The sequence below is a fragment of the Rhinopithecus bieti genome, unplaced genomic scaffold, assembly GCF_001698545.2.
Source record: "Rhinopithecus bieti isolate Rb0 unplaced genomic scaffold, ASM169854v2 scaffold_4640, whole genome shotgun sequence".
NCBI lineage: Eukaryota > Metazoa > Chordata > Mammalia > Primates > Cercopithecidae > Rhinopithecus > Rhinopithecus bieti.
Window position 1 is genome coordinate 803,379 of NW_016804643.1, and position 15,294 is coordinate 818,672.

General features: G+C 41.3%; 1 protein-coding gene across 2 annotated transcripts in view; it reads left to right on the forward strand.

Moving 5' to 3' along the window:
- The window catches only part of CEP97 (centrosomal protein 97), a 37,255-nt gene that overhangs the window by 14,042 nt on the left and 7,919 nt on the right, over positions 1-15,294 (forward strand). The window contains exons 7-9 of one of the 2 annotated variants that reach the window (XM_017869516.1): positions 10,405-10,569; positions 12,090-12,223; positions 12,661-13,450. In XM_017869516.1, the coding sequence (XP_017725005.1) occupies positions 10,405-10,569; positions 12,090-12,223; positions 12,661-13,450 (1,089 nt within the window). The remainder of the gene's footprint in view (positions 1-10,404; positions 10,570-12,089; positions 12,224-12,660; positions 13,451-15,294) is intronic. The other variant, XM_017869517.1, reaches the window with a different exon arrangement.

Genomic DNA, 15,294 nt, shown 5'->3' on the forward strand with positions numbered 1-15,294 from the left:
TTTTTTGAGACGGAGTCTCGCTCTGTAGCCCAGGCTGGAGTGCAGTGGCACGATCTCAGCTCACTGCAAGCTCCGCCTCCCAGGTTCCCGCCATTCTCCTGCCTCAGCCTCCCGAGTAGCTGGGACTACAGGCACCCGCCATCTCGCCCAGCTAGTTTTTTGTATTTTTTAGTAGAGACGGGGTTTCACCGTGTAGACCAGGATGGTCTCGATCTCCTGACCTCGTGATCCACCCGTCTTGGCCTCCCAAAGTGCTGGGATTACAGGCTTGAGCCACCGCGCCCGGCCGATAAAACCAACTTTAAACCAACAAGTATCAAAAAGACAACGGCATTACATAATGGTAAAGGGATCAATGGAACAAGAAGAGTTAACTATCCTAAATTTATTTGCACCCAATACAGGAGCACCCAGATTCATAAAGCAAGTTCTTGGATACCTACAAAGAGACTTAGACTCCCACACAATAATAGTGGGAGACTTTAACACCCCACTGTCAAAATTAGAGCAATAAGACAGAAAATTAACAAAGATATTTAGGACTTGAACTCAGCTCTAGACCAAGCAGACCTAATAGATATCTACAGAACTCTCCACACCAAATCAACAGAATATACAGTCTTCTCAACACCACGTCACACTTACTGTAAAATTGACTGCATAATTGGAAATAAAACACTCCTCAGCAGATGCAAAAGAACAGAAATCGTAACAGTCTCTCAGACCACAGTGCAATCACATTAGAACTCAAGATTAAGAAACTCACTCAAAACCGCACAACTACATGGAAACTGAACAACCTGCTCCTGAATAACTACTGGGTACATAATGAAATTAAGGCGGAAATAAATAAAACTGTCACAAGACAAGGATGCCCTCTCTTACCACTCCTATTCAACATAGTATTGGAAGTTTTGGCCGAGGCAATCAGGCAAGAGAAACAAACAAAGGGCATTCAGATAGGAAGAGAGGAAGTCAAATTGTCTGTGTTTGCAGATGACATGATTGTATATTTGGAAAACCCCGTCGTTCCAGCCCAAAATCTCCTTGAGCTGATAAGCAACTTCAGCAAAGTCTCAGGATACAAAATCGGTGTGCAAATATCACAAGCATTCCTATACACCAATAATAGACAAAGAGCCAAATCATGAGTGAACTTCCATTCACAATTGCTACAAAGAGACTAAAATACCTAGGAATACAACTTACAAGGAATGTGAAGGACTTCTTCAAGGAGAACTACAAACCAGCACTCAAGGAAATAAGAGAGGGCACAAACAAATGGAAAAACATTCCATGCTCATGGATAGGAAGAATCAATATTGTGAAAATGGCCATACTGCCCAAAGTAATATATAGATTCAGTGCTATCCCCATGAAGCTACCATTGACTATTTATTTTTTTGAGATGGAGTTTCACTCTTATTGCCCAGGCTGGAGTGCAACAGCACAATCTTGGCTCACTACAACCTCCACCTCCTGGGTTCAAGCGATTCCCCTGCCTCAGCCTCCCTAGTAGCTGGGATTACAGGCATGCACCACCACGCCTGGCTAATTTTGTATTTTTAGTAGAGATGGGGTTTCTCCGTGTTGGTCAGGCTGGTCTCGAACTCCCTACCTCAGGATTACAGGCGTGAGCCACCCCACCTGGTCCCATTGACTTTCTTCACAGAATTAGGAAAAACTACTTGAAATTGCATATGGAACCAAGAAAGAGACTGTATAGCCAAGACAATCCTAAGCAAAAAGAACAAAGCTGGAAGTATCACGCCACCTGACTTCAAACTACATTACAAGGCTACAGTAACCAAAATAGCATGATACTGGTACCAAAACAGTTATATAGACCAATGGAACAGAACAGAGGCCTCAGAAATAACACCACACATCTACAACCCTCTGATCTTTGACAAACCTGACAAAAATAAGCAATGAGGAAAGGATTCCTTATTTAATAAATGGTATTGGGAAAACTGGCTAGCCATATGCATAAAACTGAAATTGGATCCCTTCCTTATACCTTATACAAAAATTAACTCAAGATGGATTAAAGACTTAAATGTAAGACCTAAAACTCTAAAAACCCTAAAAGAAAACCAAGACAAATCCATTCAGGACATAGGCATGGGCAAAGACTTCATGACTAAAACATCAAAAGCAATGGCAACAAAAGCCAAAATTGACAAATGGGATCTAATTAAACTAAAGAGGTTCTGCACAGCAAAAGAAACTATCATCAAAGTGAACAGGCACCCTACAGAATGGGAGAAAATGTTTGCAATCTATCTGTCTGTCAAAGGGCCAGTATCCAGAATCTACAAAGAACTTAAACAGATTTATAGGAAAAAAAAAACCCCATCAGAAAGTGAGCAAAGGATATGAACAGATATTTCTCAAAAAAAGACATTTATGCGGCCAACACTCATATAAAAAAAGCTCATCATCACTGGTTATTAGAGAAATGCAAATCAAAACCACAATGAGATACCATCTCACACCAGTTAGAATGGTGATCATTAAAAAATCAGGAAACAGGCTGGGCGTGGTGNCAAAGGGCCAGTATCCAGAATCTACAAAGAACTTAAACAGATTTATAGGAAAAAAAAAACCCCATCAGAAAGTGAGCAAAGGATATGAACAGATATTTCTCAAAAAAAGACATTTATGCGGCCAACACTCATATAAAAAAAGCTCATCATCACTGGTTATTAGAGAAATGCAAATCAAAACCACAATGAGATACCATCTCACACCAGTTAGAATGGTGATCATTAAAAAATCAGGAAACAGGCTGGGCGTGGTGGCTCACACCTGTAATCCCAGCTCTTTGGGAATCCAAGGCAGGCGGATCACGAGGTCAGAAGTTCGAGACCAGGTTGACCAACATGGTGAAACCCCGTCTCTTTAAAAGTACAAAAAAATTAGCCGGGCGTGGTGGCACACACCTGTAATCCCAGCTACTCAGGGCGTTGAGGCAGGAGAGTCGCTTGAGCCCGGGAGGTGGAGGTTGCAGTGAGCCAAGATTGTCCTATTGCACTCCAGCCTGGGTGACAGAGCGAGACTCTGTCTCAAAAAAAAAAAAAAAAAAAAAAAAAAAAAAAGGCAACAGCAGATTCTGCAGAAGATGTTAAGAAATAGGAACACTTTTACACTGTTGGTGGGCATGTGAATTAGTTCAGTTATTGTGGAAGACAGTGTGGCAATTCCTCAAGGATCTAGAACCAGAAATATCATTTGACCCAGCAATCTCATTACTGAGTATATACCCAAAGGATTATAAATCATTCTACTATAAAGACACATGTACACGTATGTTTATTACAGCACTTTTCACCATAGCAAAGACTTGGAACCAACCCAAATGCCCATCAATGATAGACTGGATAAAGAAAATGTGGCACATATACACCATGGAACACTATGGAGCCATAAAAATGGATCAATTCATGTCCTTTGCAGGAACATGGATGAAGCTGGAAGCCATCATTCTTAGCAAACTAACACAGGAACAGAAAACCAAACATTGCACATTCTCACTCGTAAGTGGGAGTTGAACAGTGAGAACACATAGACACAGGGAGGGGAACATCATACACTGGGGCCTGTTGGGTGTGGGGCTAGGGAAGTGATAGCATTAGGAGAAATACCTAATGTAGATGATGAGTTGATGGGTGCAGCAAACCACCATGGCATGTGTATACCTATGTAACAAACCTGCATATTCTGCACATATATCCCAGAACTTAAAGTATTTAAAAAAAAAAAAAAGTGTAGGAAGACGGAAGAGAAGGAACAGATGGGAGGGTAACTCAATAGCAACTTTTTTTTCAGACACATTTTTAAGAATTGTAAAAGTATGATATAATTAAGATATAGATTTAAAATAATATTTAAAAATATCCTTATAATCACTTCAGAGAATAGGAATAGAGCATGGCCACACGTGGTGGCTCACACTTGTAGTCCCATTACTTGGGAGGCCAAGGTAGGTGGATTGCTTGAGCCCAGGAGTTTGAGACCAGTCTGGGCAATATGGTGAAACTCTGTTTCTACAAAAAAATACAAAAAATTTGTTGGGCGTGGTGCTGTGTGCCTGTAGTCCCAGCTACTCAGAAGGCTGAGGTGGGAGGATTGCTTGAGCCAGGGAGGTGGATGTTGCAGTGAGAAGAAATTGTACCACTGCATTCCAGCCTAGGCAACAAAGTGGAAGAAAAAAATACAACCAACATCCAGAGATCCCCTTTGTTCCCCTCTGGTCGTAACTCCTCTCCTACCTAGAATTAACTATTATGGTAACTTTTTAATAATTCAGAAGAATTTTTTTTTTCCTGGTTATTATGACATCTTCAACCAGCTTCCACTAGAATAATTTTTTTTTTTTTTGAAGACAGAGTGTCCCTCTCTTTCCCAGGCTAGAGTGCAGTGGCAAGATCATAGCTCATTGCAACCTCCGCCTCCTATGCTGAAGGGACCGTCCTGTCTCAGCCTTCCAAGTAGCTGGGACTATAGGCACACACCACTGTGCCCAGTTCATTTTTAAATGTTTAGTTCAGATAAGATTTTGCTATGTTGCCCCAGCTGGTCTTGAATTCCTGGGCTTGAGCAGTCCTCCCACCTCAGCCTCCCAAAATGCTGGGATTATACATTTGAGCCACTGCACCCAGCTAGAATAACCAGAATTAAAATGACTGATGGCCAGGTGCAGTGGCTCATGCCTGTAATCCTAGCACTTTGGGAGGCCGAGATGGGCGAATCACTTCAGCTCAGGAGTTCGAGACCAGCCTGACCAACACAGAGAAACCCCGTCTCTATTAAAAATACAAAAAGATTTAGCTGGGTGTGGTGGCACATGCCTATAATCCCAGGTACTTGGGAGGCTGAGGCAGGAGAATCACTTGAACCCGGGAGGCTGAGGCAGGAGAATCGCTTGAACCTGGGAGGCAGAGGTTGCAGTGAGCTGAGATCACGCCATTGCACTCTAGCCTGGGCAACGAGTGAAACTCCATCTCAAAAAAAAAAAAGACTGATAATACTAAGGATTTGGTGCATTTGGAATGCTCATAAACCACTCTAGGGTACTATAAATGGTGCAACTACTTTGAAAAACTAGAAGTATCTACTGAAGCTAAATGTACATACATACTCTGTTACCCAGCAATTTTACTTCACGTGTATACTGTATAGAAATAGTTATTTAGGTCTACCAAAAGACATGTACATGCATGTTCACAGCAGCCCTATTCATAATAGCATTCCAGACTATACAGGAATGGATAGAGTTCTCAAAAAAAGGAAAAAAAAAAAAAGGGCCAGGCACATTGGTTCATGCCTGTAATCCTAGCACTTTGGGAGGCCAAGGTGGGTGGATCAACTGAGGTCAGGAGCTAAAAACTAGGCTGACTAACATGGTGAAACCCCATCTCTACTAAAAATACAAAATTGGCTAGGTGTGGTAGTGCATGCCTGTAATTCCAGCTTACTTGGGAGGCTGAGGTAGGAGAATCACTTGAACCCAGGAGGCGGAGGTTGCAGTGAGCTGAGATTGCACCATTGCACTCCAGCCTGGCAACAAGAGCAAAACTCCGTCTCAAAAAAAAAAAAAAAAAAAGTACAGAGTTACTCTCAAACTAGGAAGCTAGATGGTTGATGCCGTACTAGAGACAAAATGCTGTTGCAGTTGTAGTCTGTCAACAGTGCTCCCATGTTTTGAAACAACTCTGGAAGTACTGTGTTCGGGAAGGAGACATTATTCTAAGGGAGGGCTATTGCCTTAAAAATCAGTGTTTGGCCTGAGCATTGTTCAAAATATTTTCCTGGTCAACATTGAGAATTGCCCTGAAGGATAGGAAGGAATTTTCAGGTTTTTTTTTTTTGAGACGGAGTTTTGCTCTTGTTGCCCAGGCTGGAGTGCAATGGCATGATCTTGGCTCATCGCAACCTCCGCCTCCCAGGTTCAAGCGATTCTCCTGCCTCAGCCTCCCTAGTAGCTGGGATTACAGGCATGTGCCACCACGCCTGGCTAATTTTGTATTTTTAGTAGAGACGTGGTTTCTCCATGTTGGTCAGGCTGGTCTGGAACTCCCAACCTCAGGTGATCCGCCCGCCTCGACCTCCCAAAGTGCTGGGATTATAGGCATTGAGCCACCATGCCCGGCCGGAGTTTTCAGTTCTTAAAGTCTGCCCATCTTGGATGTTATTTGCTAAGAACCCCCAGGTTAAAGTTCTCTGTTTTGAAATGTATCCTAGATTCTTTGATAACGTCCTGTAGCTAGATCTTGATTTGAGTGTATGTGTAACCCAAAAGAGTAATTTGAGCAGTAACCAAACCTTGTGGTGCTTTGGCTGAGCCGTTTCTCAGAGTTAAGCACACCTGTGGAGAGACGAGCATCTTCGTGTGGCACCTCAGTGTTTGGAGTTCTTTCCGAATGTGTTTAGATCTGTTTTACTATTGACAGGACCTTGCACAAAGCTATAACTCTGTTGCTTAGTTGGAGATCTTACGGGAGCAAAACCTTGGAGAAAGTTAATATTCCTTTTTAAAATTATTTAAGTTGAAATTCCTAGTGCTAGATACTTTTCTTTGTAATTTTTAGAGATGGAATCTCGCGTTGTTGTCTAGGCTGGAGTGCAGCGACAAGATCACAGCTTACTGCAGCCTCAACCTCCCAGGCTCAAATGATTCTTCTGCTTCAGCCTCCCGAGTAGCTGGGAATACAGATGCTGCCATCAAAAAAACATTAGCCTAATTTTTTAAACTTTTTTGTAGAGGTGGGTTCTTGCTATGTTGCCCAATCAGGTCTGGAACTCCTGGGCTCATTGGATCCTCCCGCCTCAGCCTCCCAAAGTTCGGGGATTACAGATACAAACCACTACACCTAGCCAATATCCTTTTTTAAAAGGGATATTTCAAATACCTAGGAAGTTAGAATAACATAATGAACATCAGTGTACCCACCGTGCAGCTTCAACAATTGTCAATATTTTACCGGTCTTGTTTCATTCCACGTTTTTTGTTGGAGTATTTTTAAAGCAAATATCAGATATCCTTTTATTCAGTACTCCTTTTTTTTTTTGGAGACAGAGTTTTGCTCTTGTTGCCCAGGCTGGAGTGCAGTGGTGCTATCTCGGCTCACTGCAATCTCTGCCTCCTTGCTTCAAGCAATTTTCCTGCCTCTGCCTCCCTAGTAGCTGGGATGACATTTTTTTTTTAAAGAGACAGAGCAGGTTGTTTTAAGTTCCCTTTCTTAATAGTTGTTACTTCTTATTTTAAGTAAACAGTTCCTTCACTTTCAAGAGTGGAATCATAATCCAGTGACTTGAAATTAATATATTAGAGACCAGGCATGGTGGCTTATGCCTGTAATCTTAGTGCCTGGGAAGGTCAATGCAGGAGGATCACTTGAAGTCAGCAGTTCAAGACCAGACTGGGCAACATAGTGAGGTCCCATCTCTAAAAATAAAACATGAGAAAATTAGCTGGGTATGGTAGCATACCTGTAGTTTCAGCTACTTGGGAGGCTGAGGTGGGAGGATTGAATGGGCCCAACAGTTTGAGGCTGCAGTGGACCATGATAGTGCCATTGCATTCCAGCCTGGGTGGCAGAGAGACCTTGTCTCAACGTCTGGCCAGCACATCCAGCTTGTCCAATATCTGGCTACAGTCTGCCCCCTCACTTCTACACTAGGTCTTCAAACTGCAGAGGATGCCAAACTAGAGAAGATTCTGAGCAAACAGAGGTGAACACGTTTATTTCTAACAACTGATGAATTCACAAGTTAAAATACTTCTGAGTATTTAAAAAAAAAAAAAGATTAATATATTAGAGCTGAATGAGTCTTAATTTTGTTTTTTGTTTTTTAATTGAAAATGGTATTTTAATTGATAGGGAGGTTTTTTTTTTAATTTTGTTTTTTCCCCTAGGATTTAATATAATTTGTGTAGGGATATCTTTATTGATGAATTCATGTGAAGCAAAGTGGAAAAACATCTTATAGCAGTTGACGATCTACAGTTTGTGTTTTTTTTTCCACAAAAACTTAAACTGGAATATTCAAGCTTGAGCCCTTTCCTCTAGCCTCTTAGTTTCGCTTTTCTGTCTTCCCATGGTACAGATCATCTATAATTTAGAAATATTGCTTGCTGGGAAATACTAAAGTTGGTGATTGTCTTCTACTCTGGACCTATTTTTGTACAACCTTTCAGCAAGCCATTTGTTTGGCAGGAGAATGTATGGAAACTTAGAGTGGATTTCACGAAGATTCTGAATGATTTTGGTTTAGTCCACAGGGATGTTTCCATGGAAGGAATGCTTCTTTTTTTTTTTTTTTTTTTTGAGATGGAGTCTTGCTCTGTCACCCAGGCTGGAGTGCAGTGGCGCGATCTTGGCTTACTGCAAGCTCCGCCTCCCGGGTTCACGCCATTCTCCTGCCTCAGCCTCCCGAGTAACTGGGACTACAGGTGCCCGCAACCACGCCCAGCAAATTTTTTTTGTATTTTTAGTAGAGACGGGTTTCACCGTGTTAGTTAGGATGGTCTCAATCTCTTGACCTTGTGATCCATCCACCTCGGCCTCCCGAAGTGCTGGGATTATAGGTGTGAACCACCACGCCCGGCCCATGGAAGGAATACTTATAATTATTTTTATTAAATAAACTCCCCTCCCCTCCCCTCCCCTCCCCTTTCCTTTTCCTTTTCCTTTTCCTTTCAGAAACAGAGTCTTGCTTTGTTGTCCAGGCTGCCTTTAAACTCCTGGGCTCAAGCAGTCCTCCACCAGCCCTACAAAGTGCTGGGATTACAAGCGTAAGCCACCACACCCGGCCCTTGCTTCATCTTATACCTTCACTCACTCTCCCTTCTATACTATTTTGAAGCCAATCTCAGATTAGATATCATTTCACCTGTTAGTATTTCAGTATATGTCTCTAAAAGAGAAGAACTCTTAAGGAAACAACCACAATGCTATTATCACATCAAAAAAAATTTAACAAAGTGCCCTAATATCAGATATTCAGTGCTTACATTTTCAATCCTCATAAATGAATTTTGTAGTTTAGAAACAATTCAAATAAGGCCTTATGTCGCAATTGGTTGATATATTTCTTAAGTTTCTTTCTTACTCTGTTTAGCATCTTAAAGCAGCAATATATTATTATGGCATGCTCTGTAGGTTGGCTGTGCTGACTGAGTGGTTCTTACTTGGGGCCTCCTGGGCTTGCACTCAGATCACAGATGGGGCTAGAGTCATCTGAAGGCTTAACTTCGCTAGATGTCCAAGATGACTCTCTTAAATCTCTCAATCTATCTGTCTCTCTTCTCTTTTATTTTCCCTGCTTTCTTTTCTCTCGCTCTTCCTTTTCTTTTTTTCTTTTGGTTGTAGTTGAAGAAGTCGGAGTATTTGTCCTATAAAGTTTCCCATTATCTGCTCATTTTACCAGCTATATCCCTGTGTCCTTTGACATGTTCCTCTCTCTTCTGTATTTTCTGTAAATTGGATATGGATGTTTGCTCAGATTCAGGTTTGTTTGTTTTTTTTTTTTTTTTTTTTGAGGGGAGGACTATAAGGTTGTTGCAAAAGTAATTGGAGTTTTTACTTAATGGGTTCTGTTGGGAGGCATACAGGGTCTAGTTTTCTCTTGTGTTATTAGTAGCTATTAATGATCAATGCCTAAATCTGCTAATTCATTAAGGGTTGCAAAATGGTGAAATTCTATCATTCTTTTTTTTATTAGTTGGAATACTATGAAGTAACTATCTGGTTATGCATTGGCATAGTTTGTATAGGAAAGATAGAATTAATAAGGAGTTGGTGGTTCACTAGTATCCTCTAACTGTGACCAGTTCATTTTTGTTTGTTTTTTGTCTTTTTGTTTTTTTTTAGAGATGAGGGTCTTGCTATGTTGCCCAGGCTAGAGTGCAGTGACTGTTGACAGGTATGATTATAGAGCACTATAGCCTCAGACACCTGACCTTAAGTGATCCTCCCACCCCAACCTCCTGAGTAGCTGAGATTATACATGCCACCATGCCCGGCTAGTTGTTTTTTTCTTTTAACTGTCATTATGAACTAATGGATTTAAATGCAGTTCATCTATTTAGGCATTTCAGTGTGACAGAGTGAATGGAGAGAATACTCATTGCTTCCTTGAAAATGATTTAAAAATATTTGGCATCATTAGTCCAAGCTCAATGGAAGTGCCCCTAAGCAAGAAAAAGGGTTTAAAACATTGTTAGAATGAGGAATATGAGTCAGAATGGTAGATTTAAAAAAAATCAAGTGAATTTTATTTATGAAAAACATCCAGTGGTGTTATAAAGGTAAGTTAAGAAGGAAGATCATTGTTGCCTGACAATGTGTACTGACAATTCTCATGCCATCTCCTCTTCTTTATGTTCCTCAATTCCAGCTTGAAAGCTGAATGGCTCTATAGTCAAGGCAAAGGGAGAGCATATCGGCCTGGCCAGCACATCCAGCTTGTCCAATATCTGGCTACAGTCTGCCCCCTCACTTCTACACTAGGTCTTCAAACTGCAGAGGATGCCAAACTAGAGAAGATTCTGAGCAAACAGAGGTGAACACGTTTATTTCTAACAACTGATGAATTCACAAGTTAAAATACCTCTGAGTCTTTGCTATGGTGATAGTAAGCCTGAGGCAAGTGCTGTGGCCCACATTTCTGGACACTCAGTCCCCTTGTCACTGCAGCGATTTCTTCAGGGAAGCTGAATCGTGCACTGCAAACAGCCAAACAATTTGGCATGGAGGAATACAGGGTTTTTATGTTTGTTTTTTGTTTTAAAGACAGGGTCTTGGTCTCTTGGTCTCTTGGTCTTTTACTCTTGCGCTGTCAGTAAAGCAGCGCAATGATAGATCACTGCAGCTGCAACTACACATACATGCAACCGTGCTTGGCTAATTTTTTGTAGAGATGAGGTCTCACTTTGTTCCTCAGGCTGATTTTAAACTCTTGGCTTCAAGCAGTTCTCCTGCTTCAGCTTCCTAAAGTGCTAGGATTACAGGTATGAGCTACTATACCAGGAAACAGGATGGAATTTTCAAAATATATTTGTTTTCTTTTTTTTTTTCTTAAGACATAGTGTCGCTCTGTTGCCCAGGCTGGAGTGCTGTGGTGTTATCTTGGCTCACTGCAACCTCCATCTCCCGGTTCAAATGATTCTTGTGTCTCAGCCTTCTGAATAGCTGGGATTACAGGCATGTGCCACCACACCTAGCTAATTTTTTATTTTTAGTAGAGATGGGTTTTTGCCATGTTAGCCAGGCTGGTCTTGAACTCCTAGTCTCAGGTGATCTGCCCGCCTTGGCCTCCCAAAGTGCTGGGATTACAGTCATGAGCTACTGTGTCTGCCCTCGGCCCGCCCCTGCCCCCCCGCTTTTTTTTTTGAGGCAGGGGCTCACTGTGTCACCCAGGTTGGAGTGCAGTGGTGGTCTCAGCTCCCTGCAATCTCAGTCTCAGCTCCCTGCATCTTCAGTCTCCTGGGCTCAAATGAGCCTCCCTCTTCAGACCCCCAAGTAGCTGGGACTACAGGCATGAACCACCATGCCCTGGCTCATTTTTTATATTTTTTGTAGAGATGGGGTTTCATCATGTTGGCCAGGCTGATCTTGAACTCCTGAGCTCCAGTGATTCACCTGCCTGGGCCTCCCAAAGTGCTGGGATTACAGGTGCATGCCACCATGCCCGACCTATTTGTTCCTTAATGTAGGTGTTTCTTGTAGGTTTTTGGATACTTAAGAGGTGTATCTGCCTTCACAGCGTACAGTGAAAAAAAGAGAAAAAGTATTGCCAGAAGCATTTAATACTTACTTTCTTTATCAGAGATCCTGCCTTTAAATGTTTTTGTATGTGTATATGTGTGCATAGGAGGGTGTCTGTCTTTGCAATTACAAAATAAGTTTGTTAATCTTCTCTATGCAGTGCTTTCAAATGAGGATTTATAATTTGGCAGTAATTAAAAGTACCTACTTTGAGAACTTGTAAACTTCTACCTTTTTGATATTGTTACCTAGGAAGCAGAAAATCTTTCTTTTTTTGGTTTGTGTTAAATCAGACCAGATGTTATTGATTTTTAGGTTTCACCAGAGGCAATTGATGAACCAAAGCCAAAATGAAGAATTGTCTCCTCTTGTTCCTGTTGAAACAAGGGCATCCCTTATTCCTGAGCATTCAAGCCCTGTTCAAGATTGCCAGATATCCCAGGAAAGTGGTAAGAAATTAATTTATCTCTGATCCTTTTTCTCCAAGTTGTTTAATTTTCCTGGCATCATAAAGCAGAAAAAGGTGCATATTTTCATAATTTTTTGTTAGTTTGCTAACTTCAGTAATCATTTAGATCTTATACATATCTATGTATATACACACCTATATATGTATGTATATTATAACTCCTATATTTCTAATTTTAAGAAACATTTCAAGGACTGCTACCTTTTGTATAGACCTGATGCTTTGATGAATATTTTAATTATCACAAGAATTCATTTTCTTAAAAATGTTTGGTTTGATGTTTTAGGCATATTGCAAGAAATCACTGAGGGGATTTTTTCGCATTTTACTCTATTTCAAGGAATAGATTTCATTAAAGGGACATAACTAAAATGTAAATATTTAGTGGTTTAAATGATACTCTGTTGATTCTTCTAGAACCCGTCATTCAAGTCAATTCTTGGGTTGGGATAAGCAGTAATGATGATCAGTTATTTGCGGTTAAGAATAATTTTCCAGCCTCTGTACATACTACAAGATATTCTCGAAATGATCTGCACCTGGAAGACATACAGACAGATGAGGACAAGTTAAACTGTAGTCTTCTCTCTTCAGAGTCTACTTTTATGCCAGTTGCATCAGGACTATCGCCACTATCACCTACAGTTGAGCTGAGACTGCAGGGCATTAACTTGGGCCTAGAAGATGATGGTGTTGCAGATGAATCTGTGAAAGGGCTGGAAAGCCAGGTGTTGGATAAGGAAGAGGAAAAGCCTTTATGGGCTGCAAATGAGAATTCTGTTCAAATGATGAGAAGTGAAATCAATACAGAGGTAAATGAGAACGCTGGACTATTACCTTGTCCTGAGCCAACAATAATCAGCGCTATCTTGAAGGATGATAACCACAGTCTTACATTTTTTCCTGAGTCAGCTGGACAGAAACAACCAGACATAAAGAAACCAGAAAATACACAACCAGAAAATAAAGAAACCATATCTCAAGCAACTTCAGAGAAACTTCCCATGATTTTAACCCAGAGATCTGTTGTTTTGGGACAAGACAAAGTTGCCCTTCAGAAATTAAATGATGCAGCCACCAAGCTTCAGGCCTGTTGGCGGGGATTTTATGCCAGGAACTACAACCCTCAAGCCAAAGATGTGCGTTACGAAATCCGGCTACGCAGAATGCAAGAGCACATTGTCTGCTTAACTGATGAAATAAGGAGGTGGGTCAGAAGTCCTTTTGATGCACTGTTTTGTTGGTTTGAGGGTGTTAGAGTCTTACAGTTGATTCAGAACACTGTGCGTCTGTGATTATAACACTTTTCATACCATGTAGCCACTGTTGGTTTGGTTGTCTCCTACAGTGTACTGAAAGCATCTGGAGAGCAGAGACCATCTGTTCTGTCTGCTGCATCTCCATCCCCAGCAAAGGGCTTGATACATAGATGCAGTATAGTGATAAATGTTCAATGAACGTGAGCTTTATAGGGATCTGTAATTCTAAACATAGAAAGATATAGAAAACATTGAAAAGCTAAGTATAAAAATGAGAAGATGATGAAGTCTACATGGAATTCGGTACATGACATAAGAATTAATAGCAGGGATTCAGAAGGGGCTAAAATTCTATAGGATTACAACAGGATTATTCCTTAATCCCATGGCTCATATGTTTTACTGACTGCTAACCCAGGAAAGTTAGGATTTCATTAATATTGCGACTAGTAATATTTATTGGTATTATCAGGTAGAAGAGGAAGAGGCAGCAAAGGATACTGAGAAAGGGCAGCCAGAGTGGTAGGAAAACTAGGAGAGTTCCACCTTCAACAGGAGAAACTTTCAGGAGAGATTGGAGGTGCCATAGAGAGGACACAGGCATTAGACTTGGCAGTTGGAGACTATTGGTGACTGTGTTGGTGATTCTCCAGACTATCCTCAGGTTGGGTGATTTGCTAAAAGGACTCACAGAACTTGGGAAAATATTATTCTGTTTGTCATTATGGTTCGTTACAGCAAAAGGATACAGATTAGAATCAGTAAAGAAAAAAGGTGCCTAGGGCAGAGTCCAGGAGAGATGAGGTGCAAGCTTCCAGTTGTTCTCTCCCAGTGTTGTACAGACAGGGCTTAATTCTCTCAGCAATGATGTATGATAACACATATGAAGTATTGCCAACTGGCAAAAGTTACCTCATCTTTGGTGTCCAGGGTTTTTATTGTGGGCCAGTCACATAGGTATTGAGTACCCATGTAACTGATCTTAACTATTTAGACCTCAGGCCACATAGAGGTCACACTGATACTCCATGGCTCAGGACCCCAGGTGAACACAACAGATGTTGACTAGAAATCATTGATTGCCTAAACTACCTAATGTGGACCAAGACCCCAGGTGTATAAAGATATTCTATTTCAGTCAGGATATTCCAAGGGCTTGGAGATTATCTCCCAGGAGTCAGTCAAGGACCAGTCATCTTATCTTTGCAATGTACAGTGTTTGAACATCCCAGTCCTGCTGAGTTAACTCTTTACTGCACAATGACCTTCCCAAGAGCAGCTTCAGTGGTGTAGGGGGATGAAGGCCATTTTGGAATGGGTTGAATAGTGAATAAGAGGTAAAAAGTTTGAAGGATGAGTGTAGCCAATTCTCAGAAAGAGTTGAGGAAAACATGAAAAAAAGAGAGTTAAGTGGTATCTGGAGGAGAAATCTAGACTAAAGGAACATTCTCTTTTGGAGATGAGAGATACAGAGTGTGTTCATGTGTTGATGGAATGAATAAATAAGGAGGGAAAAACTGATGGTGCAGAAAAAAAAAAAAAGAGTAAGAGCAGGATTGTAGTTCTTTTTTTTTTTTTGAGAGGGAGTCTGCTCTGTTGCCCAGGCTGGAGTGCAGTGGCGCCATTTCGGCTCACTGCAAGCGCCACCTCCCAGGTTCAGGCCATTCTCCTGCCTCAGCCTTCAGAGTAGCTGGGACTACAGGCGCCTGCTACCACGCCCAGCTAATTTTTTGTATTTTTAGTAGAGACGGGGTTTCACCGTGTTAGCCAGGGTGGTTTTGATCTCCTGACC